At 42.2% G+C, this 27353-nt stretch overlaps 1 protein-coding gene across 3 annotated transcripts in view; it reads left to right on the plus strand.

Moving 5' to 3' along the window:
• Positions 1-27103, plus strand: part of LOC121575574 (E3 ubiquitin-protein ligase Itchy) — a 48029-nt gene extending 20926 nt beyond the window's left edge. For all 3 annotated transcript variants that reach the window (XM_041888752.1, XM_041888754.1, XM_041888753.1), the window contains exons 12-24: positions 6439-6523; positions 6623-6751; positions 8009-8081; positions 10341-10412; positions 10669-10757; positions 10898-11057; positions 19578-19711; positions 19958-20098; positions 21421-21541; positions 22021-22125; positions 22248-22344; positions 23484-23556; positions 24004-27103. In XM_041888752.1, coding sequence (XP_041744686.1) covers positions 6439-6523; positions 6623-6751; positions 8009-8081; positions 10341-10412; positions 10669-10757; positions 10898-11057; positions 19578-19711; positions 19958-20098; positions 21421-21541; positions 22021-22125; positions 22248-22344; positions 23484-23556; positions 24004-24103 — 1379 coding nt within the window. In that variant the 3' untranslated portion in view covers positions 24104-27103. The remainder of the gene's footprint in view (positions 1-6438; positions 6524-6622; positions 6752-8008; positions 8082-10340; positions 10413-10668; positions 10758-10897; positions 11058-19577; positions 19712-19957; positions 20099-21420; positions 21542-22020; positions 22126-22247; positions 22345-23483; positions 23557-24003) is intronic.
• Positions 27104-27353: the final 250 nt, after the last annotated feature.

Here is a 27353-nt window from a genome sequence, read left to right on the forward strand (position 1 = left end):
GGCAAATGACGGGCGACAGTGGCCAGCCCTGTCGTGTCCCTCTACCCCCCCAAAAAACTGTGACTGCATTCCATTTATCACAGCAGCCTGAGGGGCATGGTAGATCAACTTTATCCAGTTAATGAAATTCTCTCCCACTTCAAATCGATTTAAGTATTTGAAATAGGTATGGCCATTCTACTCGGTCAAATGCCTTCGAAGCATCCAGTGATAGGCTCACTGCTCTATGTTGGGATTGCTCACCGTGTTGTATTATGCTGAGGAGATGTCTGACATTGGTGAATGAATGCCTTTGCGTCTACCAGCTTTATTAAAGTTGGTAGAAATCTTTCTACTCTCCTAGCTAGGATCTTAGATAAGATCTTACTGTCCACATTAATAAGGGACACAGGCCTATAGCTCAAGCAGTCTTCTGCTGGTTTACTTTTCTTAAGAATAAGATAAATATTAGCATGGTTTAAAGTTGGAGGTAGTTCGCCTTTGGCAAAGGAAGTCTGTATACATTCCTAAATAGGGATTCAGTTAAATCTTGTCAATTCTTATGAAACTCTGGTCTAAACCCATCAGGACCTGGGGACTTCCCATTTTTAAGGGTTTTAATTGCCTCTTGTATTTCTTCGGATATTTCTTGCATTGTAATTCTGTCTCTCACAGGTATTGTTGGGAGAGAGAGTTTATCCAGAAAGGATTTCATGTCAGCCATATTATTGCTGGAGTCTGATCTGTAGAGAGACAGTTAATTTCCCTAGTGTTGAGTCGTTCCACCCCCGATTGATCCTTTAATGAAGGGATAGCGTCTGGTGCTGTTATATTCTTTGCCAGTTTTGAGAGGAGGCGACTTGGCTTACTTCCATATTCATATAATCTGTGTCTAGCCTGGAAAATAGATGCTTCTGATTTATCTGTAAGAAATTGGTCTAATGCTGATCTTGCAGCTTGTAATTCTTTGAAGAGCTGTTTGGAGGAAGTATTTTTAATTTAATCAAGATGCCTTAAATCTAAGTCCAACTGTAGTTTTAATGTTTTCTTTCTTTTAGCTGCGACATAGGAAATAATATTCAAGTTTTAATGTCACATGCACAATTACAGTGAAATGCCTTCATTGCCTTGCAAGCTCTAAACCCAACAATGTAGTACTACAAATAATTCCCTCTCATAACTGTCTTGCCTGTTTCCCAAATTATTGAAGGAGATATGTTGGATGTTTCATCGTTCTCAATATAGAGATTCCATTGATTCTTTAAATAGACGATGCATTCAGGTGTGTTAAATAGCATAGGGCAGGGTTCTTCAATTCCGGTCCTGGAGGGCCGAAACACTTCTGTTTTTTATTTCTACCTGGTAGTTAATTGCACTCACCTGGTGTCCCAGGTCTGAATTAGCCCCTGATTAGAAGGAGATGATGGAAAAACAGAGGTGTTTCGGCCCTCCAGGACCGGAATTGAAGAACCCTGGCATAGGGTTTAAGCGCCACCTTCTGATCTTACCTTCTGACCCTGTAAGGTGGGTAAATTACTATGATGACCTGGGAATGGTCCAAAAAACACATGATACCGATATCTCGGTCTAAAACCCAGTTGTGAAGTTAAAAAGTAGTCAATTATAGAAAAAGTTGTATGTGTGGTGGATTAAATAGTAGAGTAATTCTCATTTGGATGCATAATCCTCCAGGCTTCATGGAGACAGAGATCATCACAAATATTATGTATGTTCTCCCGAGTGGAGCAGTGGTCTAAGGCACTGTATCGCAGTGTTTGAGGCGTCACTACAGTTCCGGGTTCGAACCCAGGCTATGTCACAGCCGGTCGTGACCGGGAGACCCATGAGGCGGTGCACAATTGGCCCAGCGTCGTCCGGGAGGGTTTGGTCTGCCGGGATTTCCTTGTCCCATCGCGCTTTAGCGACTCCTTGTGGCGGGCTGGGCGCCTGCAAGCTGATTTCGGTCGCCAGCTGGACGGTGTTTCCTCCAACACATTGGTGCGGCTGGCTTCCGGGTTAAGCGAGCAGTGTGTCAAGAAGCAGTACGGCTTGGCAGGGTCGTGTTTCGGAGGACGCATGGCTCTAGACCTTCGCCTTCGCTAGACCACATATACAGGCCCGTCTGAAGTTTGCCAATTAACATCTGAATGATTCAGAGGAGAACTGGGTGAAAGTGTTGTGGTCAGATGAGACCAAAATCGAGCTCTTTGGCATCAACTCAACTCGCCGTGTTTGGAGGAGGAGGAATGCTGCCTATAACCCCAAGAACACCATCCCCACTGTCAAACATGGAGGTGGAAACATTATGCTTTGGGAGTGTTTTTCTGCTAAGGGGACAGGACAACTTCACCGCATCAAAGGGACGATGGACGGCACCATGTACCGTCAAATCTTGGGTGAGAACCTCCTTCCCTCAGCCAGGGCATTGAAAATGGGTCGTGGATGGGTATTCCAGCATGACAATGACCCAAAACACACGGCCAAGGCAACAAAGGAGTGGCTCAAGAAGAAGCACATTAAGGTCCTGGAGTGGCCTAGCCAGTCTCCAGACCTTAATCCCATAGAAAATCTGTGGAGGGAGCTGAAGGTTCGAGTTGCCAAACGTCAGCCTCGAAACCTTAATGACTTGGAGAAGATTTGCAAAGAGGAGTGGGACAAAATCCCTCCTGAGATGTGTGCAAACCTGGTGGCCAACTACAAGAAACGTCTGACCTCTGTGATTGCCAACAAGGGTTTTGCCACCAAGTACTAAGTCATGTTTTGCAGAGGGGTCAAATACTTATTTCCCTCATTTAAAATGCAAATCAATTTATAACATTTTTGACATGCGTTTTACTGGATTTTTTTGTTGTTATTCTGTCTCACTGTTCAAATAAACCTACCATTACAATTATAGACTGATCATGTCTTTGTCAGTGGGCAAACGTACAAAATCAGCAGGGGATCAAATACTTTTTTCCCTCACTGTGTGTGTGTGTGTGTGTGTGTGTGTGTGTGTATGTGTATATATATATATATATATATATATATATATATATATATATATATATATATATATATATATATATATATATATATATACTTTTTTATACTACCAGTCAAAAGTTAGGACACACCTACTCATTCAAGGGTTTTTCTTTATGTTTACTATTTTCTACATTGTAGAATAATAGTGAAGACATCAAAACTATGAAATTACACATACGGAATCATGTAGTAACCCAAAAAGTTATTCAATTAGCCACCCTTTGCCTTGATGACAGTTTTGCACAATCTTGGCATTCTCTCAACCAGCTTCATGATGTAGTCACCTGGAATGCATTTCAATTAACAGGTGTGCCTTCTTAAGTTAATTTGTGGAATTTCTTTCCTTCTTAATGCGTTTGAGCCAATCGGTTGTTTTGTGACAAGGTAGGGATGGTATACAGAAGATAGTCCTATTTGGTAAAATACCAAGAACGGCTCAAATAGCAAATAGAAACGACAGTCCATCATTACTTTAAGACATGAAGGTCAGTCAATACGGAACATTTCAAGAACTTTGAAAGGTTCTTCAAGTGCAGTCGCAAAAACCATCAAACACTATGAGGAGCTGGCTCTCATGAGGACCGCCACAGGAATGGAAGACCCAGAGTTACCTCTGCTGCAGAGGACAAGTTCATTAGAGTTACCAGCCTCAGAAATTGCAGCCCAAACAAATGCTTCACAGAGTTCGTCACAGACACATCTCAACATCAACTGTTCAGAGGGGACTGTGTGAATCAGGCCTTCATGGTCAAATTGCTGCAAAAAAACCACTACTAAAGGACACCAATAAGAAGAAGAGACCTGCTTGGGCCAAGTAACACAAGCATTAGACCGGTGGAAATGTGTCCTTTGATCTGGAGTCCAAATTGGAGATTTGTGGTTCCAACCGCCGTGTCTTTGTGAGACGCGATGTGGGTGAACGGATGATCTCCACATGTGTATTTCCCACCGTAAATTATGGAGGAGGAGGTGTTATGGTGTGGGGGTGCTTTGCTGGTGACACAGTTGTGGTTTATTTAGAATTCAAGGCACACTTAACCAGCATGGCTACCACAGCATTCTGCAGCGATACGCCATCCCATCTGGTTTGGGCTTAGTCCCACTCTCATTTGTTTTTCAACAGGACAATAACCCAACACACCTCCAGGCTGTGTAAGGACTATTTTACCAAGAAGGAGAGTGATGGAGTGCTGCATCAGATGACCTGGCCTCCACAATCCCCCGACCTCAACCCAATTGAGATGGTTTGGGATGAGTCGGATGGCAGAGTGAAGAAAAAGCAGCCAACAAGTGCTCAGCATATGTGGGAACTCCTTCAAACTGTTGGAAAAACATTCCAGGTGAAGCTGGTTGAGAGAATGCCAAGAGTGTGAAAAGCTCTCATCAAGGCAAAGGGTGGCTATTTGAAGAATCTCAAATATAAAATATATTTTGACTTGTTTAACACTTTTTTTTTGGTTACTACATGATTCCGTATGTGTTATTTCATAGTTTTGATGTCTTCACTATTCTACAATGTAGAAAATAGTAAAAATAAAGAAAAACCCTTGAATGAGTAGGTGTGTCCAAACTTTTGACTGGTACTGTGTACAGTGCCTTGCAAAAGTATTCAGCCCCCTTGGCGTTTTTCCTATTTGTTGCATTACAACCTGTAATTTAAATGGATTTTTATTTGAATTTCATGTCATTGGACATACACAAAATAGTGCAAATTGGTGAAGTGAAATGAAAAAAATAACTTGTTTCAAAAAATTCAAAATAATAAATAACCTAAGAATGTGAAGTGCATATGTATTCACCCCTTTTGCTATGAAGCCCCTAAATAAGATCTGGTGCAACCAATTACCTTCAGAAGTCACATAATTAGTTAAATAAAGTCCACCTGTATGCAGTCTAAGTGTTCACATGTTCTCAGTATATATACACCACCAGAGTCTGCAACACCACTAAGCAAGGGGCACCACCAAGCAAGCGGCACCATGAAGACCAAGGAGCTCTCCAAACAGGTCAGGGAATAAGTTGTGGAGAAGTACAGATTATTTAAAAAAATATCAGAAACTTTGAACATCCCACGGAGCACCATTAAATCCATCATTAAAAAATTGAAAGAATATGGCACCACAACAAACCTGCCAAGAGAGGGCCTCCCACCAAAACTCACGGACCAGGCAAGGAGGGCATTAATCAGAGAGGCAACAAAGAAACCAAAGAGAACCCTGAAGGAGCTGCAAAGCTCCACAGCGGAGAATGGAGTATCTGTCCATAGGACCACTTTAAGCTTTATGCTACACAGAGCTGGGTTTCACGGAAGAGTGGCCAGAAGAGAAAAAATAAGCAAACACGTTTGGTGTTCGCCAAAAGGCATGTGAGAGACTCCCCAAAACATATGGAAGAAGGTACTCTGGTCAGATGAGACTAAAATTGAGCTTTTTGGTCCTCAAGGAAAACGTTATGTCTGGCGCAAACCCAACACCTCTCCTCACCCTGAGAACACCATCCCCATAGTGAAGCATGGTGTTGGCAGCATCATGCTGTGTGGATGTTTTTCATCGGCAGGGACTGGGAAACTGGTCAGAATTGAAGGAATGATGGGTGGCGCTAAATACAGTGACATTCTAGAGGGAAACCTGTTTCAGTCTTCCAGAGATTTCAGACAGGGACGGAGGTTCACCTTCCAGCAGGACAAGGACCCTAAGCATACTGCTAAAGCAACACTTGAGTGGTTTAAGGGGAAATATTTAAATGTATTGGAATGGCCTAGTCAAAGCCCAGACCTCAATCCAATTGAGAATCTATGGTATGACTTAAAGATTGCTGTACACCAGTGGAACCCATCCAACTTGAAGGAGCTGGAGCAGTTTTGCCTTGAAGAATAGGCAAAAATCCCAGTGGCTAGATGGGCCAAGTTTATAGAGACATACTCCAAGAGACTTGCAGCTATAATTGCTGCAACAGGTGGCTCTACAAAGTATTGACTTGTATAGTTATGCACGCTCAAGTTTCCTGTTTTTTTTGTCTTATTTCTTCTTTGTTTCACAATAAAAAATATTTTGCATCTTCAAAGTGGTAGGCGTGTGTTGTAAATCAAATGATACAAACCCCCCAAAAATCCATTTTAATTCCAGGTTGTAAGGCAACAAAATAGGAAAAATGCCAAGGGGGGTGAACACTTTCGCAAGCCACTGTATACCCCAAAAAATATATATGTACCAAAAAATATACTGGGGATTGGAAATGTTGCAGACAATTACATTGATGGAAGCTACAATCTATCTGCAATATTAAATATACATTTTTAAAAAGCGCTGCCTTAATGAAAAATAGAACCCTAGCTCTTTTTGTTTTTAAGTCTACTGCTGAGAAGCAAACAGACGTGTTATGATGAGGGATTCTAAGTCTCTTTCTTGCTCTGTTTGTTTTTGTCTACTGCAGAGAAGCGAACAGACACCAACGGCAGGGTTTATTTTGTTCACCACACAACGCGGATGACTCAGTGGGAGGACCCACGGACACAAGGGTCAGTTTCACTTCTAAACAAACACAAGGATTGTACTGTTAAGGAAGTAGTGCATGACTGTCGATGCCCTGTAAATAAGTGTGTCTGTCCCTGCTGTAGGCTGCTGAATGACAAGCCCCTACCTGAAGGCTGGGAGATGAGGTTCACCGTAGACGGCATCCCCTACTTTGTGGACCACAACCGGAGAACCACCACCTACATCGACCCTCGCACGGGCAAATCCTCCCTGTGAGTCTACTAAACCCTCAAGTGTTCACTCATTCACTCCTAGTGATCCTTTTGTTTGCTGGCCGCCTTCTAATCTCTAGACTTGCTTACTCACTCTCGCACGTATGCGCGCACACACACACACACACACACACACACACACACACACACACACACACACACACACACATACACATTACTCACTCACTCACTCACGTGCTAACACACACTCTCATATATTTTAAATACTTAATTTTAATGCACAAATCACATTAGTCGAAGTTCACAGGTGCACTCACCCACCTAATTGACCATTCACTAAGCCCACCCCCATTTTCCCTGGAAGTTCAAATGCCAGTTCAAACCATTGGAGAAAATCCCTCACGATGATCGCAAACTGTGTTTTTAATACACAGTGAAATTAAACACAGACTACCCCTTGCGGATCAGGAGACTCTTGGGAATGTTGTGGTGGACAGCCATTACAATTGCTTCACATGAACCTGGTAAAAAAAAGTTTGTAGTATGGCAAGTCACTGGATGGCTCTGAATGCAGTGTCAGCATGCAGTCAAAGCTACTAGCTAACCACTTTTGGAGCCAACTAGTGCTCTCACATCATCTCCTGATGTCAATAGCAGATGAAAGTTATATTCATAATAGCTAACTTGGCTAGCTAACATGCATTAGGAGAAAACAAGTTATATTAACTGGATAGCTAGTTAGTGAGCAAAGTTTTCAATGTTAACTCAATGAGCGCTAGCTAACGAGTTAGCAAACAATGCATTTAAGGTTAAATAAAAATACTCCAACAAGCTCTGCATTTCAGGAATCACAGTCGCAAGTACCCCTGGGGTGGCAGGTAGCCTAGCGGTTAAGAGTGTTGGGCTAGTAACTGAAAGGTCGCTGGTTTGAATCCCCGAGCCAGCAAGGTGAAAAAATCTGCCGTTAACCCCCAACAACAACTGCTCCACGGGTGCCGATGACGCGGACGTCGATTAAGGCAGTCCCCCGCACCTCTCTGATTCAGATTGCCCTCATTGGCTTCCATGCTTTTGAAACGTGAGTTTGTCCGAGTCGTCGTGACTCGAGCTTGGTTAGCAACAGTTGCTATCCACCGGAGCACTGCGATTGTTTGTCCCAAATTCTGAGGTGGGGCTTAGCGAAGGTTCAATTGTATCACTCAATCCAAAGATGTAAAATGTTGTTCTCCAGTGAGACCCATGAAATAAGCATGTCAGTGTCAACAAGCTCATGCATTTCATCTTTGCTTCCCACAGTGAGAACGGGCCCCAGATCACCTACGTCAGGGACTTCAAAGCTAAAGTGCAGTACTTCAGGTTCTGGTGTCAGGTATGTACCCAACACACCCTGTATCCTAGTTTCAAGTTTTTGTCACCTGCACTAGTACACGTGCACTTGCTTGCTCTTTCCCAACAATGCAGTCAACTAGAACAAAAACACACGAGAAATAAGAACACGAGAAAGTAAGTAAGTTATATACAGGGTCAGTGCCTATACCATATATACAATGTGCAGGGATTCTGGCGTGGTAGGGTTAGATATGTATAGTGGTAAGATGACTAGGCATCAGGATATATGATAATCAGAGTAGCAGTAGCGTATTTGATTTTATGTGAGTGTGTGGGTGTAGAGTCAGTATGAATGTGTGTGTGTGAGTAAATGAAGAGTATGTGAGAGTGAGTGAGTGTGTAAAATGTGCATAGAGTGTGTGTGTGCATAGAGACAGTGCAAAAATATAAGGGTCAATGCAGAAAGTCCATGTAGCCATTTTGTTAGCTGTTTAGCAGTCTTATGGCTTGGGGATAGAAGCTGTTCAGGAGTCTGTTGGTGTCAGACTTGATGCTCCGGTACCGCTTGGCGTGCGAAAGCAGAGCGAACAGTATGGCTTGGGTCTTTAAGAATGTTCTGGGTCTTCCTTTCACACGGCCTGATATAGAGGTCCTGGATCTTAGGGAGCTCAGCCCCAGGGATGTACAGTGCCCTCGGAAAGTATTCAGACCCCTTGACTTTTCCCACATATTGTTAGGTTACAGCCTTATTCTAAAATTGATTTTTTTTTTTTATCCCCCTCATCAATCTACACACAATACCCCGTAATGACTAAGCAAAAACAGGTTTTTCAAAAATGTTGCACATTTATTAAAAAATATAAACTATCACATTTACCTACGTATTCAGACCCTTAACGCAGTACTTTGTTGAAGCACCTTTGGCAGCAATCAAGGACATTCAGAGACTTGTCCCGAAGCCACTCCTGCATTGTCTTGGCTGTGTGCTTAGGGTCATTGTCCTGTTGGAAGGTGAATCTTCCCCCCCAGTCTGAGGTCCTGAGCGCTCTGGAGCAGGTTTTCATCAAGGATCTCTCTGTACTTTGCGCAGTTCATCTTTGCTTCGATCCTGATTAGTCTCCCAGTCCCTGCCGCTGAAAAACATCCCCTCCAGATGTGACGCTTGGCATTCAGGCCAAAGAGTTCAATCTTAGTTTCATCAGACCAGAGAATCTTGTTTCTCATGGTCTGAGTCTTTAGGTGCCTTTTGGCAAACTCCAAGCGGGCTGTTGTGTGCCTTTTACTGAGGAGTGGCTTCCGTCTGGCCACTCTACCATAAAGGCCTGATTGGTGGAGTGCTGCAGAGATGGTTGTCCTTCTGGAAGGTTCTCCCATCTCCACAGAGGAACTCTGGAGCTCTGTCAGATTGACCATCAGGTTCTTGGTCACCTCCCTGACCAAGGCCCTTCTCCCCCGATTTCTCAGTTTGGAATAGCTCTAGGAATAGTCTTGGTGGTTCCAAACTTCATCCATTTAAGAATGATGGAGTCCACTGTGTTCTTGGGGACCTTCAATGCTGCATACATTTTTTGGTACCCTTCCCCAGATCTGTGCCTCGACACAATCCTGTCTCGGAGCTCTACGGACAATTCCTTCGTCTTCATGGCTTGGTTTTTGCTCTGACATGCACTGTCAACTGTGGGACCTTATGTAGACAGGTGTGTGCCTTTCCAAATCATGTCCAATCAATTGAATTTACCACAGGTGGACTCCAAGTTGTAGAAACATCTCAAGGATGATCAATGGAAACAGGATGCACTTGAGGTCAATTTCGAGTCTCAGCAAAGGGTCTGAATTCTTTAAAAATTTGAAGAACCTGTTTTTTGTGTTGTCGTTATGGGATATTCTGAGTAGATTGCTGAGGAAACGTTTTTATTTGAGACAGGACACTGGATTCAGGGAAATCAAGAGGTGTTTGCCTCTTCATCAACAGCAAATGGTGTGCTGACTCTAGCGAAGTGGAAGTCTCGACCCATTGTTCACCCATCTTGGAATACCTGATGGTGAAATGCAGAACCTTCTATCTCAAGGACACTCATGAAAACAAGATTCGAGAGATTTTATTCTGCAAAATTTCAAAGATATAAAAATTCAGTGTGTCTTCAATTCTCCCGAAGTATGCACTTACAAGTGACTAAGAAAATGTGACTTAATTGGAAGTTAGGATTTGTCATTTATGGCAGAATGGTAGAGAATTGCGACCCATAGGTATTATCTTGTTCCTGTGGCCGTAAATTGAGTAATTATCTTTGTCTTCCAGCAACTGTCAATGCCACAGCACATCAAGATCACAGTCACCCGCAAAACCCTCTTTGAGGATTCATTCCAGCAAGTGAGTGTATTAAAAAATAATATTTTATATTACAAATAAATAAATAAATATATATTAGACACTGGCTGTTTTTGTAGTCCTGTGAATAAATAAAAAATAACACTAGTTGAAAAGACATCAGGTGTAAGAGAAATAGTTTAATTTATTTTGAGCAACTTTGAGTACTCTATTTTTGTACCAGTGCCTGTGGTACAGAATAGCGGATGAATACAGAATAGTCCAACGTTGTAACTGTTTCCAATTCTGTGTCCATCAGATGATGAGCTTTCATCCACAAGATCTCAGGCGGAGACTGTGGATCATTTTCCCTGGAGAGGAAGGCTTGGACTACGGAGGGGTGGCAAGGTGAATGACCTATTCTGATAGGTTAAGTATGAACTCATGTTAGAGATCATTGTAAGATTGAATGTTTCAAAAATGCAAATGTCACCTTTTTTTTATGCGTGCGTGTATGGTATGTTCTTATATGGTGTGTGTGTTCTCAGGGAGTGGTTCTTCCTGCTATCCCACGAGGTGCTGAACCCAATGTACTGCCTGTTTGAGTATGCCGGCAAGGACAACTACTGTCTCCAGATCAACCCTGCCTCCTACATCAACCCCGACCACCTCAAGTACTTCAAGTTCATCGGACGCTTCATTGCTATGGTACCTACCTCAATGCTCTCTATGGGGTGAAACTTGACTTCCACTTAGGTCGAATTTCCACACTATTTGGTTGGAATAATACTGTGAAATTATGAAAATTAGGATAATGCCCTTTTAGTGTAAGAGCTGTTTGAAAATACCTCCTGTTTTGGTGGGATGGAATAGACAAATCAAAAAGAGTTCCAAACCTCTCTGCCAATAACAGCTAGTTTTCAGTTTTCCCCTCCCAACTCAGACCACCCCTAGACAGTCCTATAAAAATTAATGCTTGAGAAATTGCTCTTTGCTAAAAAGCTGTTTTTGTTTATTTTTGACAATTTGAAAACAATCACAGTAACGTACTTTATTGTTACCCAGATATGATTTGATATTGAGACAAAAACGGCTGTATTAGGCCTTTTAAGTTTGTTTGGTGCCGAATTAACACAACCCTGAAATAAGCCACACTGTAGTTCCTGATCACATCTAGGGCTGTGGTGGTCATGACATTTTGTCAGCTGGTTATTGTCATGCGAAAGACAGCCTGTCTCACGGTAATTTACCGTTAATTAACATAAACATGTTTAGCATCTCCAAGCCTCCACACATACAAACCGCTGATGTGCGCCTTTGGAACATCTACATTTAAAAATATATAAATAAACAATTGAATATACACATCACAATAAATCCATTATTTATTTTAGGCAGGTCTAAAGAAACATTATGATATAAAGAAAATGTATTTCAGATGAACAGAATATGCCTTGACCTACTGTATGTTATCTGGCTATGCGCCATGCCATAGGCTGTAGGCTTGTTCATTTAGCAGACAAGATATGCTTAAGTCCCGTGTCATTGTTTTATATGATTCTATAGTAAGAAGAATCTAATTGAACTTAGCTGAATAAAAAAGAAAGGATATTTTTCCCATTCTGGAGCGAGTAAATAAAATGAAGTGGCTATGTTGAGCGTAAAAGTGATAATTGGAAACAGGTCATATACGCTAGATTTAGAGTTATTTGGCAACTTTAGTTGTGAATGATACAAACCTTAGAATGTCTTAGAAATCAAAACATATATGGGCTGCATGATGCGACTATACTGCCCTACCAAGCAAAAAGGCAGTAACTGCTCATTTGGTCGAAAATTAGGTAATGTCATTTTTGCTACCTTAAATACATGCTTAATCATGTGGACAAGTATCCTGCTTCATATTGTCCCCTGTAGCTCAGTTGGTAGAGCATGGCGCTTGCAACGCCAGGGTTGTGGGTTCGTTTCCCACGGGGGGCCAGTATGAAAATGTATGCACTAACTGTAAGTCGCTCTGGATAAGAGCGTCTGGTAAATGTTAATGTTATATTGTGTTTTGGAGAAAATGGGGGTCATATTAGCAGTAACTGCAAAAAGTTACTGTGAAACCAAGGTAAATGGCAGTAACTGAACTTACTGCCTTGTAGCTTGGTTTTAACCTGCCCTTGGCTGCAGTTACTGCCTTTTACCTTGGTATCATATCATTTTATTCTGATAGTGATACAATCAAACCTGTATGACACTGACTGACAGCTACACACACATACATTGCTAATCTAGGGACACAACATCATGGCACAGCATTCCCGGGGGGAAATGATGGTTGAACTTGCTCTGAAACGCTGACACCCAGACACTGGTAAGAACTAGCTAGCTAAGTAGATCTGAGAACATAATTAATTAGCTAGATAGCTAGCTAGCTAACTAGCTGGCGAGCATAGACTAACAATGCTACCGGCTCCCATAAGAGGAGATCTGCAATTGATACTAACTTCAATCTATAAGCCCTACAATGAATTATATTCTGAAATTTCATCTGATGCTTTCTTTGAGTCAGTACATTCCATTGGTTATTTGAATCAGTAACGTTACACCACACACACAATCTTTAGCCAGCTAACAGTCAGACGTGCACCCTATACTGAATTGTCAAAAGCCACGCACCCTCGTTTTCCGGTTGAGCACACACACAGCATTGCTATCTCATTAAAAATCTATATATTACAAGATAGGTAATAATTTAATGTAATTCAAACAATTGCAGTGCTGCTTTTCACTTTTATTCTTATAACAAGACCTGGTCTACTTGTAAAACACAGTATGTATGAAAAAAAACGAACATATGCACTCACTAACTGTAAGTCGCTCTGGACAAGAGCGTCTGCTAAATGACTAAAATGTCAAAAAATGTAATGTGACTGACGCAGAACCGACATTTCCATGTAAATGCAACTGGTATCTTAGTGGAAGACACACAAAGGATGCAGTTTCAACTCTGTTACACTGTCTGTAATTATACGCTCTTTTATTAATAGCATAAATGTGAAGTATAGTAAACTAACAAATGAAAATGGCAGATACTGCTCTTTGCGTTGGTATTACCCTGCAATTTGTAACATATCATGCCAAGGAAGAAGGCAGCAACTGCCGTTTAAGGGTCAAAGGTCATGTCAGAGGTCAGGTTCAACATTAATGAAAAATTAACTCAACAGATCACTACATCTCCAATGATCTCCCTTGAATTCATTTGGCTGGACAATTAAAAAAGCAATTTTTCTCAGTTCCACGCTATGAGCAGTTACTGCCTTTTTGCTTGGTAGTGCAGTATAGGCTATTGATGATTTGAAAAAGTTGCAAAAGCTTGCACTCTGTTCCTTGCCTCAGGATGCACACGCTGTTCTCTCATCAAGTGATCATATTTTCACCCCTTAGACTATTCTCAATTTAATCTTGTCTTTACTAATATGTAAAATTAGTAAAGATTTAAGAATGGCCCGTTATCAAATGGTGAGGAACAGTGGTCAAGACAAAAAAGACATCATCTGTATGCACTGGAATAGCGAATGGAGGCCACTTTCCACCGGTATGTTTTTCACTCATGTAGGCTACTCCGGTTATTTCGATGCGCAACAGATGATATTCCACCCAAACTCTGTATGCCATGGGCTCTCCAACCCTCTTCCTGCAGATACCCAGTGCTTAATTTGGGAAACCAAGTGAAATCTGTTCGGGAAAAATGAAAGTAACATGTTTTCACAATGAAACATATTTCATTAAACTGTTAACAGCCCCTCTCTCTGCGCACTGGAGAAAAAAATTAAGGAGAGATGGGAGGAGATGGAAACTCACAGGGGTGAGATATTCTGTAGCAAAAGGTAATGTGTCAGCCTATTAATTATGAAAATATAAAAAATGCCCTATTATTAGGCTATTCAAAATCAAATACAAATTCAATGTAATTGTAGGCTAGACCAAAGATATCTGAAATCAGTATTTACATTTTTTTATTTCTGCCATGTGAAACATGTGGAAGGCTATGTATTGTATAAAGGCACAATCATTATTTTAATTCAGGGGGGGGGGGTTTCGGGCTTGGGCTCATACAGTGTATTCGGAAAGTATTCAGACCCATTGACTTTTTCCACAGTTTGTTACTTTACAGCCTTATTCTAAAATGGATTAAATGATTTTTTTCACTTCATCAATCGACAGACAATACACCATAATGACAAAGCGAAAACAGGTTTTTAGAAATTATTAAATAAATTAAAAAAATTATATGAGACTCGAAATTGAGCTCAGGTCCATCCTGTTTCCTTTGAGATGTTTCTACAACTTGATTGGAGTCCACCTGTGGTAAATTCAATTGATTGGAAAGGCACACACCTGTCTATATAAGATCCTACTGTTGACAGTGCATGTCAGAGCAAAAACCAAGCCATGAGGTCGAAGGAATTGTCCGTAGAGGTCCGAGACAGGATTGTGTCGAGGCACAGATCTGGGGAAGGGTTCCAATTCTTTTTTTTGCAGCATTGAAGGTTCCCAAGAACACAGAGGCTTCCATCATTCTTAAATGGAAGAAGTTTGGAAACACCAAGACTCTTCCTAGAGCTGGCCGCACGGCCAAACTGGGCAATCGGGGGAGAAGGGCCTTGGTCAGGGAGGTGACCAAGAACCCGATGGTCACTCAGACAGAGCTCTAGATTTCCTCTATGGAAATGGGTGAATCTTCCAGAAGGACAACCATCTCTGCTGCACTCTACCAATCAGGCCTTTATGGTAGAGTGGCCAGACGGAAGCCACTCCTCAGTAAAAGGCACATGACAGCCCGCTTGGAGTTTGCCAAATGGCACCTAAAGAACTCTGACCATGAGAAATAAAATTTGGCCTGAATGCCAAGCGTCACGTCTGGAGGAAACCTGGCACCATCCCTACGGTGAAGCATGGTGGTGGCAGCATCATGCTGTGGAGATGTTTTTCAGCGGCAGGGACTGGGAGACTAGTCAGGATCTAGGGAAAGATGAACGGAGCAAAGTACAAAGAGATCCTTGATGAAAACCTGCTCCAGAGCGCTCAGGACCTCAGACTGGAGCGAAGGTACACCTTCCAACAGGACAATGACCCTAAGCACACAGCCAAGACAACGCATGAGTGGCTTCGGGACAAGTCTCTGAATGTCTTTGTGGCCCAGCCAGAGACCGGACTTGAACCCGATCTAAAATCTCTGGAGAGACCTGAAAATAGCTTTGCAGCTACGCTCCCCAGCCAACCTGACAGTGCTTGAGAGGATCTGCAGAGAAGAATGGGAGAAACTTCCCAAATACAGGTGTGCCAAGCTTGTAGCGTCTTACCCAATAATACTCAACGCTGTAATCTCTGCCAAAGGTGCTTCAAGAAAGTACTGAATAAAGGGTCTGAATACTTATGTAAATGTAATATTTCAGTTTTTAATGTAATACATTTGCAAAAAATTCTAAAAATAGTTTTGTGCTTCGTCATTATGGGGTATTGTGTGTAGATTGATGAGGGGAAAATAACAATTTAATCAATTTTAGAATAAGACTGTATCGTAAGAAAATGTGGAAAAAGTCAAGGGCTCTGAATACTTTCTGTATACTGTGTTATAGGCCTGTGCATAAGCTCTAATATGCATATGGGTGTTTTGAATTTATTATCACCTTAGAAAGCGCTGTCCATTTCGTTTTGTTAGGCTTTGAAACAACATCCACAACAAACATGTTTTCTACTCTGTTTCAACCTGTTGTTGAACTTCTTTCTTCGAATTGATCAATCACAGTGAGGTGAGTTTTAAAACAACGTACTGTTTTGATTGTAAATGTTTGATGTGATTTTCGATTGCATTTGCATTCATGGCATAGTGGTTAGAGGGACAATAGAGCCCTGAGTACCAGGCCATTAGCGACCTGATAGTGCCGAAGGAGATGGCTGCCGTTTTACGGGCTCCTAAACAATTGTGCTATTGTGTGTTTTTTTTTCAGTGTTATTTGTAACTTATTTTGTACATAATGTTTCTGCCACCGTCTCTTATGACCGAAAATAGTTTCTGGATATCAGGACAACGATTACTCACCTCGTACTGGGCGAAGAGTTTTTTTCTTTAACGAGTCGGACGCAAAGGTTTTTCTTCAGACACCCGCCAAGGCCCAAATCCCAGTCATTCGCATGAGAAAGAGACAGAGATATCAGGGACGTAGGTCGGGGTGCCTTGTAAGGATCCGAAAGCGAGTGCTTAATCTGCCTCTTACCATCAGTCCTATTAGCCAACGTACAATCATTGGATAACAAAATAGACTAACTAAGATCACGGATGTCCTACCAACGGGACATTAAAAACTGTAATATCTTATGTTTCACCGAGTCATGGCTGAATGACGACATGGATAACATACAGCTGGCGGGATATACGCTGCATCGGCAAGATAGAACAGCTGCCTCCGGTAAGACAAGTGGTGGCGGTCTGTGTGTATTTGTAAACAACAGCTGCTGCACGAAATCTAATATTAAGGAAGTCTCAAGGTTTTGCTCGGCTGAGGTAGAGTATTGGATGATAAGCTGTAGACCACACTATTTACCAAGAGAGTTTTCATCTATATTTTTCGTTGCTGTCTATTTACCACCACAAACCGATGTTGGCACTAAGACCGCACTCAATGAGCTGTATAAGGCCGTAAGCAAAAAGGAAAATGTTCATCCAGAGGCGGCGTTCCTAGTGGTCGGGGACTTTAATGCAGGGAAACTTAAATCCGTTTTACCTAATTTCTACCAGCATGTTAAACTTGCAACCAGAGGGAGAAAAAAAAAACTATTGACCACCTTTACTCCACACACAGAGACGAGTGCAAACCTCTCCCTCGCCCCCCATTTGGCAAATCTGACCATAACTCTATCCTCCTGATTCCTGCTTACAAGCGAAAACTAAAGCAGGAAGCAGTGACTCGGTCAATGAAGAAGTGGTCAGATGACCCAGATGCTAAGCTACAGGACTGTTTTGCTAGCACAGACTGGACTATGTTCCGGGATTCTTCCGTTGGCATTGAGGAGTACACCACGTCGGTCACTGGCTTCGTCAATATGTGCATCAATGACGTCGACCCCACAGTGACCGTACATACGTACCCCAACCAGAAGCCATAGATTACAGGCAACATCCGCACTGACCTAAAGGGTAGAGCTGCCGCTTTCAAGGAGCGGGACTTTAACCCGGACGCATATAAGAAATCCCGCTATGCCCTCCGACGAACCATCAAACAGGCAAAGAGTCGGTACAGGACTAAGATTGAATCGTACTACACCGGCTCCGACGCTCGTCGTATGTGGCAGGGCTTGCAAACTATTACAGACTACAAAGGGAAGCACAGCCGCGAGCTGCCCAGTGACACGAGCCTACCAGACAAGCTACAATACTTCTATGCTCACTTCGAGGCAAGCAACACTGAAGCATGCATGAGAGCATCAGCTGTTCCGGACGACTGTGTGAGTAAGACCTTTAAACAGGTCAACATTCACAAGGCCGCAGGGCCAGACGGATTACCAGGACGTGTACTCTTAAGCATGCGCTGATCAACTGGCAAGTGTCTTCACTGACATTTTCAACCTGTCCCTGACTGAGTCTGTTATTCCAACATGTTTCAAGCAGACCACCATAGTCCCTGTGCCCAAGCACACTAAGGTAACCTGCCTAAATGACTACCGAGACGTAGCACTCACGTCTGTAGCAATGAAGTGCTTTGAAAGGCTGGTCATGGCTCACATCCATTATCCCAGAAACCCTAGACCCACTCCAATTTGCATACCGCCCCAACAGATCCAGAAATTATGCAATCTCTATTGCACTACACACTGCCCATTCCCACCTGGACAAAAGGAACACCTACGTGAGAATGCTATTCATTGACTACAGCTCAGCGTTCTACCCCATAGTGCCCTCAAAGCTCATCACTAAGCTAAGGACCCTGGGACTAAACACCTCCCTCTGCAACTGGATCCTGGACTTCCTGATGGGCCGCCCCCAGGTTGTAAGGGTAGGTAACAACACATCTGCCACGCTGATCCTCAACACAGGGGCCCCTCAGGGGTGCCTGCTCAGTCCCCTCCTGTACTCCCTTTCACCCATGACTGCATGTCCAGGTACGACTCCAACACCATCAAGTTAGCTGGCGACACAACAGTGGTAGGCTTGATCACTGACAACGAAAAGACAGCCTATAGGGAGGAGGTCAGAGACCTGGCTGTGTGGTGCCAGGACAACAACCTCACCCTCGTGATCAAGACAAAAGAGAGGATGGACTACAGGAAAAAGAAGAGGACTGAGCACGCCCCCATTCTCATCGATGGGGCTGTAGTGGAGCAGGTTGAGAGCTTCAAGTTCCTTGGTGTCCACATCACCATCAAACTATCATGTTCCAAACACACCAAGACAGTCGTGAAGAGGGCACGACAAAGCCTATTCCCCCTCGGGAGACTGAAAAGATTTGGCATGGGTCCTCTAATCCTCAAAAAGTTCTACAGCTGCACCATCGAGAGCATCCTGACTGGTTGCATTTCTGCCTGGTATGGCAACTGCTCGGCCTCCGACAGCAAGGCACTACAGAGGGTAGTGCGTATGGCTCAGTACATCACTGGGGCCAAGCTTCCTGCCATCCAGGACCTCTATACCAGACGGTGTCAGAGAAGGCCCTAAAAATTGTCAAGGACTCCAGCCACCCTAGTCATAGACTGTTCTCTCTGCTACCGCACGGCAAGAGGTACCAGAGCGCCAAGTCTAGGTCCAAAAGGCTTCTTAACAGCTTCTACCCCCAAGCCATAAGACTCCTGAACAACTAATCAAATGGCTACCTGGACTATTTGCATTGACTCTGTACCGGTACCCCCTGTATATAATCTCGATATTGTTATTTTACTGCTGCTCTTTAATTATGTTTTATTTTATTTTACTTAACACTTATTTTTTCTTAACTACATTGTTGGTTAAGGGCTTGTAAGTAAGCATTTGACTGTAAGGTCTACACCTATTGTATTCGGCGCATGTGACAAATAAAAATTGATTTGATGATCGTTAGCGAGTTGGGAGCTACTAATGCATGTCTGGAGTGCATAAGAGGAGATTACCGTGACTCAACGGTCACGTAGAATTTTACTGCCGGTGTGGCGGTAATACGGTCACCGCAACAGCCCTTCACATCCCTGGTTCATTTTGTTTCTCTCCAGGCCTTGTTCCATGGGAAGTTCATCGACACGGGATTCTCCTTGCCCTTCTACAAGCGCATCCTGAACAAACCCCTGGCCCTGAAGGACCTGGAATCCATCGACCCGGAATTCTACAACTCCCTCATCTGGATCAAGTGAGTCCAGGAATGGGGGTTAGAAATGGGAATTAGTGTGAACAGCTTTCCTTATAAACGGGAAACGCTGTTGATTGTTATTGAGTGAGGGTGATGATGACAAGGGTTAGGATGATGATAATGATTATAAGGAAGAGGAAAAGTAGAAAATGATGATGATTATAATGATTATAATTATAATGATTATAACTATGATGGAGAAGAGGAGGTGCTGATGACTGCCCTCTTGTGATTCCCAACCACCAGGGATAACAACTTGGAGGAGTGTGGCCTGGAGATGTACTTCTCTGTGGACAAGGAGATCCTGGGGGAGGTCACCACTCACGAGCTGAAGCCAGACGGAGGCAACGTCCTGGTCACTGAGGAAAACAAAGAGGAATACATCAGGTAGGATTGCTGTGAAAACCAACTACACAGAACAAAAATATAAATGCAACATGTGAAGTGTTGGTCCCATGTTTCATGAGCTGAAATAAAAGGATCCCAGAAATGTTCCATACGCACAAAAAGCTTATTTCTCTCAAATGTTGTGGACAAATTTGTTTACATCCCTGTTAGTGAGCATTTCTCCTTTGCCAAGATAATCCATCCACCAGACAGGTGTGGCATATCAAGATGCTGATTAAACAGCATGATCATTACACAGGTGCACCTTGTGCTGGGAACAATAAGTGGCCACTCTAAAATGTGCAGTTTTGTCACACAACACAATGCCACAGATGTCTCAGGTTTTGAGGGAGCGTGCAATTGGTATGTTGACTGCAGGAATGTCCACCAGAGCTGTTGCCAGAGAAATGAATGTTCATTTATCTACCATAAGCTGCCTCCAATGTCGTTTTGGAGAATTTGGCAGTACGTCCAACCGGCCTCACAACCGCAGACCACGTGTATGGCGTCTTGTGGCTGAGCGGTTTGCTGACGTCAACGTTGTGAACAGAGTGCCCCATGGTGGTTATGGTATGGGCAGGCATAAGCTACTGACAATAAACACAATTTCATTTCATCCATAACAATTTTAATGCACAGAGATACCATGACGAGATCCTGAGGCCCATTGTCGTGCCATTCATCCGCTGCCATCACCTCATGTTTCGACATGATAATGAACGTCCCCATGTCGCAAGGTTCTGTACACAATTCCTGGGAGCTGAAAATGTCCCAGTTCTTCAATGGCTTGTATACTAACCAGACATGTCACCCATTGAGCATGTTTGGGATGCTCTGGATCGACGTGTACGGCAGCGTGTTCCAGTTCCCGCCAATATCCAGCAACTTCGCACAGCCATTGAAGAGGAGTGGGACAACATTCCTAAGGCCACAATCAACAGCCTGATCAACTCTATGCAAAGGACATGTTTCGCGTTGCGTGAGGCAAATGGTGGTCACACAAGATACTGACTGGTTTTCTGGTCCACAACCCTATTTTCTTTTTTAAGGTATCTGTGACCAACATATGCATATCTGTATTCCCATTCATGTGTAATCCATAGATTAGAGTCTAATTTATTTATTTCAATTGACTGATTTCCTTATATGAACTGTAACTCAGTAAAATCTTTGAAATTGTTGCATGTTGCGTTTATATTTTTGTTCAGTGTAGAAATCAGTATGTGTGTGTGAACTCTTTCTCTATCAGATGTTTTTTCCAACAGAAGAAAGCTCATTTTCATACACATTATTGTACGTCTTTCTTTGTGTCCTTCCTTCAGGTTGGTGGCAGAGTGGAGGTTGTCCAGAGGGGTGGAAGAGCAGACCCAGGCCTTCTTCGAGGGCTTTAATGAGGTCCTCCCCCAGCAGTACCTGCAGTACTTTGACGCAAAGGAACTGGAGGTACACAATGGGTTCATTCATAGACTGATCGAATACGTTTCTGTAATGAACAAATGTGACATGAAAACCACTCACAGAGCTTTTTGCTTACTCAATCTTTTTTAGACAATCTGTAAGGGGAGTCTCCAAATAGTGAGGCCTCCTTTTAATCTAACCGTATGACTGTTAAACAGAATGTGGCATGAGACCTACCTTCAGTATTTAAACTTTTCCCTCCCTCTTGCACTGAAGTATCGAGTGCCTCTGCCCTAGACTGTTGATTCTCGGGGTCAATTTGGAAACCAGCATTGGTCAATCACCACAATAGCGGGTTATAAAACTAAATTCTCCCAAAGTGATATCCGGTCCCCTCACCAGGTGTTGCTGTGTGGCATGCAGGAGATAGACCTGGTGGACTGGGTTCAAAACTCACGCTTCCAGAGTGCACAGCTCTTCCCCATTGAGTGTGGTGTAATGTAATATCTGGTCCCCCCCACCAGGTGATGCTGTGTGGCATGCAGGAGATAGACCTGGTGGACTGGCAGAGGAACACCATCTACAGGCACTACGCACGCAGTAGCAAACAGATCCTCTGGTTCTGGCAGGTCAGCATGGCTCTACCGTTTTAATGAAGCAGTTAATTAATTCACGAATTATGGAATATCGTGAAGGGGTGTTTGGCATATTTTTACGCATAAATGTTCTGACGTGAAAATGTTTATTCCAGTTTGTGAAGGAGATGGACAATGAGAAACGTATGAGGCTGCTGCAGTTTGTCACTGGCACCTGTCGGCTCCCCATGGGTGGCTTCGCTGACCTCATGGGTACGTTGGAGAATAAATAATACATGTATTTGAAAAAGTTAGAGAACAGGCTGGCTAACCCCTGTCCCTGTTATCCCAATATAAGATATGTTTTGTTATATTCATTCAACTAACCCACACCTAAAGGGATTGTTTATGGATACTGAGCAAGTCATCCATGGAAAAATATGTTTGGAGGATTTTTATTTGGATAAATAAAGACATTGAGACAGAAGGGGAGACATACAGGTAACTGCCAAAATATAGGAAACACCAAGTGTCCCCTACCAGAACAGCTTTAATGTGACTTGGCATTGATTCTCTGGAACTCTTATTGAAGGGATGAGATGCCATTCTTCCTCGAGAAATTCCATCATAAAAAAAAAAAAAATTGGGGGTAGATCAGCTTTAATATTGCAGATAGATTGTAACTTCCATCAATGTAATTGTCTGCATCACTTCCAATCCCCCATATATTTTTTTCCCCTCGCAAATATATATATATGCATATATATACACACATACATATATACACACATTCATATACACATACACACATACATACATACATACATACATACATACATACATACATACATATACACATACACATCCTTTAAAAAAATATATTTCCCTTTATTATCTTCCAACCCCACCACCCCTTTCCTAATTGGAGTAAACTAGTGAACAACATTTGTTGATGGTGGTGGAAAACGCGGTCTCAGGCGCCGCTCCAGAATCTCCCATAAGTGTTCAATTGGGTTGAGATCTGGTGACTGAGACACACAAACAACCTTTCAACCCCCTATGCTCCCTTGAGACCCATCTTTCAAAGTCACAGATCTCTTCTTCTAGTCACAGTAGCCAAAATAATGGGCAACTGGGCATTTGTATACATGACTCTAAGCATGATGGGATGATAATTGCTTGATTAACTCAGGAACCACACCTGTGTGGAAACACCTGCTTTCAATATACTTTGTATCCCTCATTTACTCAAGTGTTTCCTTAATTTTGACAGTTACCTGAAGATGGAAATTGACAAACAAGTATAGACCTCTAGACCAGGCCCAATTACAGACATTGAGGATTTTTATGTTACTTGTGTGGATGAGAAGTGAGGAGAGTTGAATCGTGTAATTTATTTGTTACTTTTTTAGGGAGTAATGGCCCACAGAAGTTCTGCATCGAGAAGGTGGGCAAAGAAAACTGGCTTCCAAGAAGTCACACTTGGTAAGTTCATTCATGGCGTTACTCACAGGTAGTTTCTCAGCACTTTCACTGTCTGAATATCAAAATCTAATTCCTGGCCTATCTAAAGGGATTGTGCCAGTTCGCCTCTCTGAACTCAATCTGCATTAAACGTTGCCCTTCCGCACAAGACTTCTTTGTCGTTTTCAGTTCAACCATAGACAACCTTTCCTCTCTTTTTCAAATAATTTTATCAAATATCTAATACATTTCATGCCACTTTTATCAAAAGCAACTCTGTACAGTGAGAACATAAATGTTTACTATGTGTCTGTGATCCCCGTGGGATTGAACCCCCCCGATCTTTGTGTTTCTAGTACCATGCTCTTACCAACAGACACACGGGACCTAATTTCTCAAGTCTGTATCATTTATGTGTCTATTTACAATGTAACTGTCTCATTCTGTATTCCTTTTGTGTTTGTAAAGCTTTAATCGACTGGACCTGCCCCCCTACAAGAGCTACGAGCAGCTGAAGGAAAAGCTGATGTTTGCCATTGAGGAAACTGAGGGCTTCGGACAGGAGTAGTAACATGGGGAAGCCAAAATGGTCGCCACGAGGAGCCGTTTTCCACGCGACGTTATGCTCTCCAGCAACAGCACTTTTCCCCCAGGTCCTGGCTCTCTTGCTAAGGGCAGACACTGATAGACACACTCCTTTTTGCAGTCCCGAGCCCCATTATAGACACAACCCCTACACCTGAGGTGGAGTCAGTCTGTCTCCATGGTGATGACACTTCATACTAAACTGTGTGACCCTGTTGCAGCTTGCCTTATTCAGCCCACGTGTCCAGGAAGAGAGGAGGAGGAAGTGAGAGGGAGAGGAGGAATAGGGAGAGGGAGGGAGGAAGAGGGGATGTTCCCTCCCCAAGTCACTTCTGTCTCTGTCTCATCTCCACACTGCACCACAGTAGTTAATAATCACGGAAGACGATTGACTATGCAGTACAATGTCAGCCGTATCATTTCTTCCCTTCGTCTCCCTGAGCCCTGATTGTTAAGTGTATGAATGGGTGGATGAATTAATGCTAGGATCGAGTGCTGCGGACTCTTCCAAAAAGACATTGACCTCTCGTCGATTTAACATTTAGAGATTGACAGTTTTACTTGATTTAACATGTCGCTTTCCGAAAGAAATATTGACACTTAAGGCATCTACTTTGCTGCCACACCACCGTGTTGTGGCAGTAAGGTATTTGTGAATGTTGCAAAGATGAAAAGCTATATTTTTTAAGTGCAATAGAATAGTGTTCTAGTCAGATGTTTATGCCCTTAATATAGATAAATCAGACATTCATTATTTACCGCAATCCAAAGTTATTGTTTATGTCAGTTTTTAATCAAGTCTAGGTATTGATTCCAACCCAGAATATGGAGAATGCTTTTTTTATAGCCTGGAATCATTGTAGTATAACAGGGTCTTATTCATTAGGCCTCAAATGGAAGAAAAGTGACAACATTTTGTCTAATAAGAGTGCCCAAGCCATTTTAGATTTCTGTTTGAAACTGTTTGTTTTTGTGCCTACTGTAGACGACCATGGTTTGTTGTGTGATTTGAGGGAACCTTTCTTTCCCAAAAATGCAGGATCAGGACAGTACTGGTTTGAGCTGTATAGGGGTTAAAATGTATACGCTAATAACAGTTTCGTTATTTTTTTTTTTATGGCAAACCGAATGAGTTACTAATGACGTGGGAATGTCAGCAGCGTGTCAAGAGTTAACGTAAGGACAACCGATAGGGAAGAGGACATTTTAGGAGTAAATTTAAGAATGAGATAATTAGGAAATGAACTAAGACAACAGCTTGTGAAAATCACTCCCACTGAAAGGTATAACAATGGCTATTAACTCCATGACTAAAGATCAAACGATTAAGTATTCAAACTAGTTGATTTTAATGAACGCTCAGCATGTATAACTTTACATGAATATACAGTATGATGCAGTTAACTTTTTCAAATTGCGTACTTACTAAGTAGAACTAAGTATGAATGAACCCGAATATACAGTAAGTCATGTTCCAGGCCCATAGCCCTAAGAAATATACTGTATATTATGTTAAGTGACTAAGAGGATAAGAATTACAATAACAAATAGTAGTTAACATGTAATTAACTCAACACCAATGCGGCCCTAGTTTTATAGGGTTCAGTTTTGTCATTCTAGATATTATATATAGCCAAATGATGTTGGCTATATTCTAAAACCGCTGCAGTGAGCATAGCAAAAAGACTGTGAATCAAAAATAAAATCTGAACCATGTCCATGCAAAACCCCAAATGGTCAGCACTGTGTTTTGAGGGAAAATATGTTTGGAAATAGGCAACATTGTATCTTAAAAATGTATAGACACCAAACAGACAAGCCCAGAGTCAAGTCAAGATAAGTGCTAAGCTTAGTTTCAGACAGACCGATAGGAGGGGGGAGGAAGAGGAAAGGCTTGCCAGAAAACAAATGGGTTGTGTTCGGCAGCACATGGAAGAAAATTGACAAACCGGGAGGGACTACCTGGACTTGTCCTCATTCTTGGTTGTCATTGCAAAATGTTGCAAAACTTTTTCTGTCGCGTGACCTGATGAACACCAGCCTGTTGATTGGCATTGAATGAGATCTGCCACTTCTGACCTTTTTGTGTCCTCTGCTTCTCAGGCATATCTATATAAGGCCTCTTGGTAGGATTTCTTCACAGGAACAGTGGCAGTGTAATAAAGTTAGGTGAAATATAGCTTTCATTCATGAAATGTTTAGGTCACAGATGTGTATTTGCAGTCAAATCAAACATGCAAGTGACATGCATAACCTTGTCCTGAGTGTGTTATTTGAATGCACTGGACACCAACTTACATATTTGGCAAAAATATTATATGTTAATGCCAGGCTGTCTTCGCTATGAGCATCTGGGTCATGTTCAGTAGTTTGAAAACATTTTGAAACGGATGGACTCCTTGAACTTGTCCAATAAGAAACACTCATTTTTTGTTTTAAAATCGCCATGTATTGTATGGCTGGGCTCTGTCTCTGTCTTGGCTCTGAAACAGTTTTATATAACTGGGCGAATTGTCAGGGTGATTCTTTTCCATTTCTTCACTTCATACTCATGACTTCTTTGCCACATGCACCGATTCTGGCTCACCACTTTGTGAAGATTGCTGTTATACAAATCATAATTTGTGAATTAAATGTAGAAAACAATGGAATATTTAACAAATAACAAGCGATAGCACCTTACTCGGCTGATTAACCACTTTTTTTATTGCCATGTTCCCAGATCATAGAGGAATAACATTTATAGAAATATGCAGGTGTTAACTACTACTTTAACTTCTAATGATGATTGGATTGTAAATCATGTTGATAGTGTATTCACTGTATTTTTCTTTGTAAAAGCTCTGACCTTTTAATAAAAGGGAGTTTATGGTTGGATACTATTTATTTTTTCTTATGTGAATGTGAAGAGGAAGGATCTTTGATGTTGAAAATGTCTAAATTCATTTAGAAAATTCTGAAATAAAACATTGAGCTACTGGAACTTCAGTCTTTTATATATTTGTAACCTTTTTATTTAGTTTAATCAACTTGATATCCTACTTGATTGTATGTTTGTACTCATTTCAAAGCTTTTTTTCTTGAGAGAACTGAATGAATTATGATTTGTGAAGAGTTTTGTGGTGGGTGGCTGAACCTTTATGCAGATTCATTGTCCCGTGACGGTGAATATTTGTGCTGCACTCAATCATGTCTTGGTCCTTGCTATCTGGAATCCTTGGAACGTCCCAACC

Source organism: Coregonus clupeaformis, chromosome 10 (assembly GCF_020615455.1).
Source record: "Coregonus clupeaformis isolate EN_2021a chromosome 10, ASM2061545v1, whole genome shotgun sequence".
Lineage (NCBI taxonomy): Eukaryota > Metazoa > Chordata > Actinopteri > Salmoniformes > Salmonidae > Coregonus > Coregonus clupeaformis.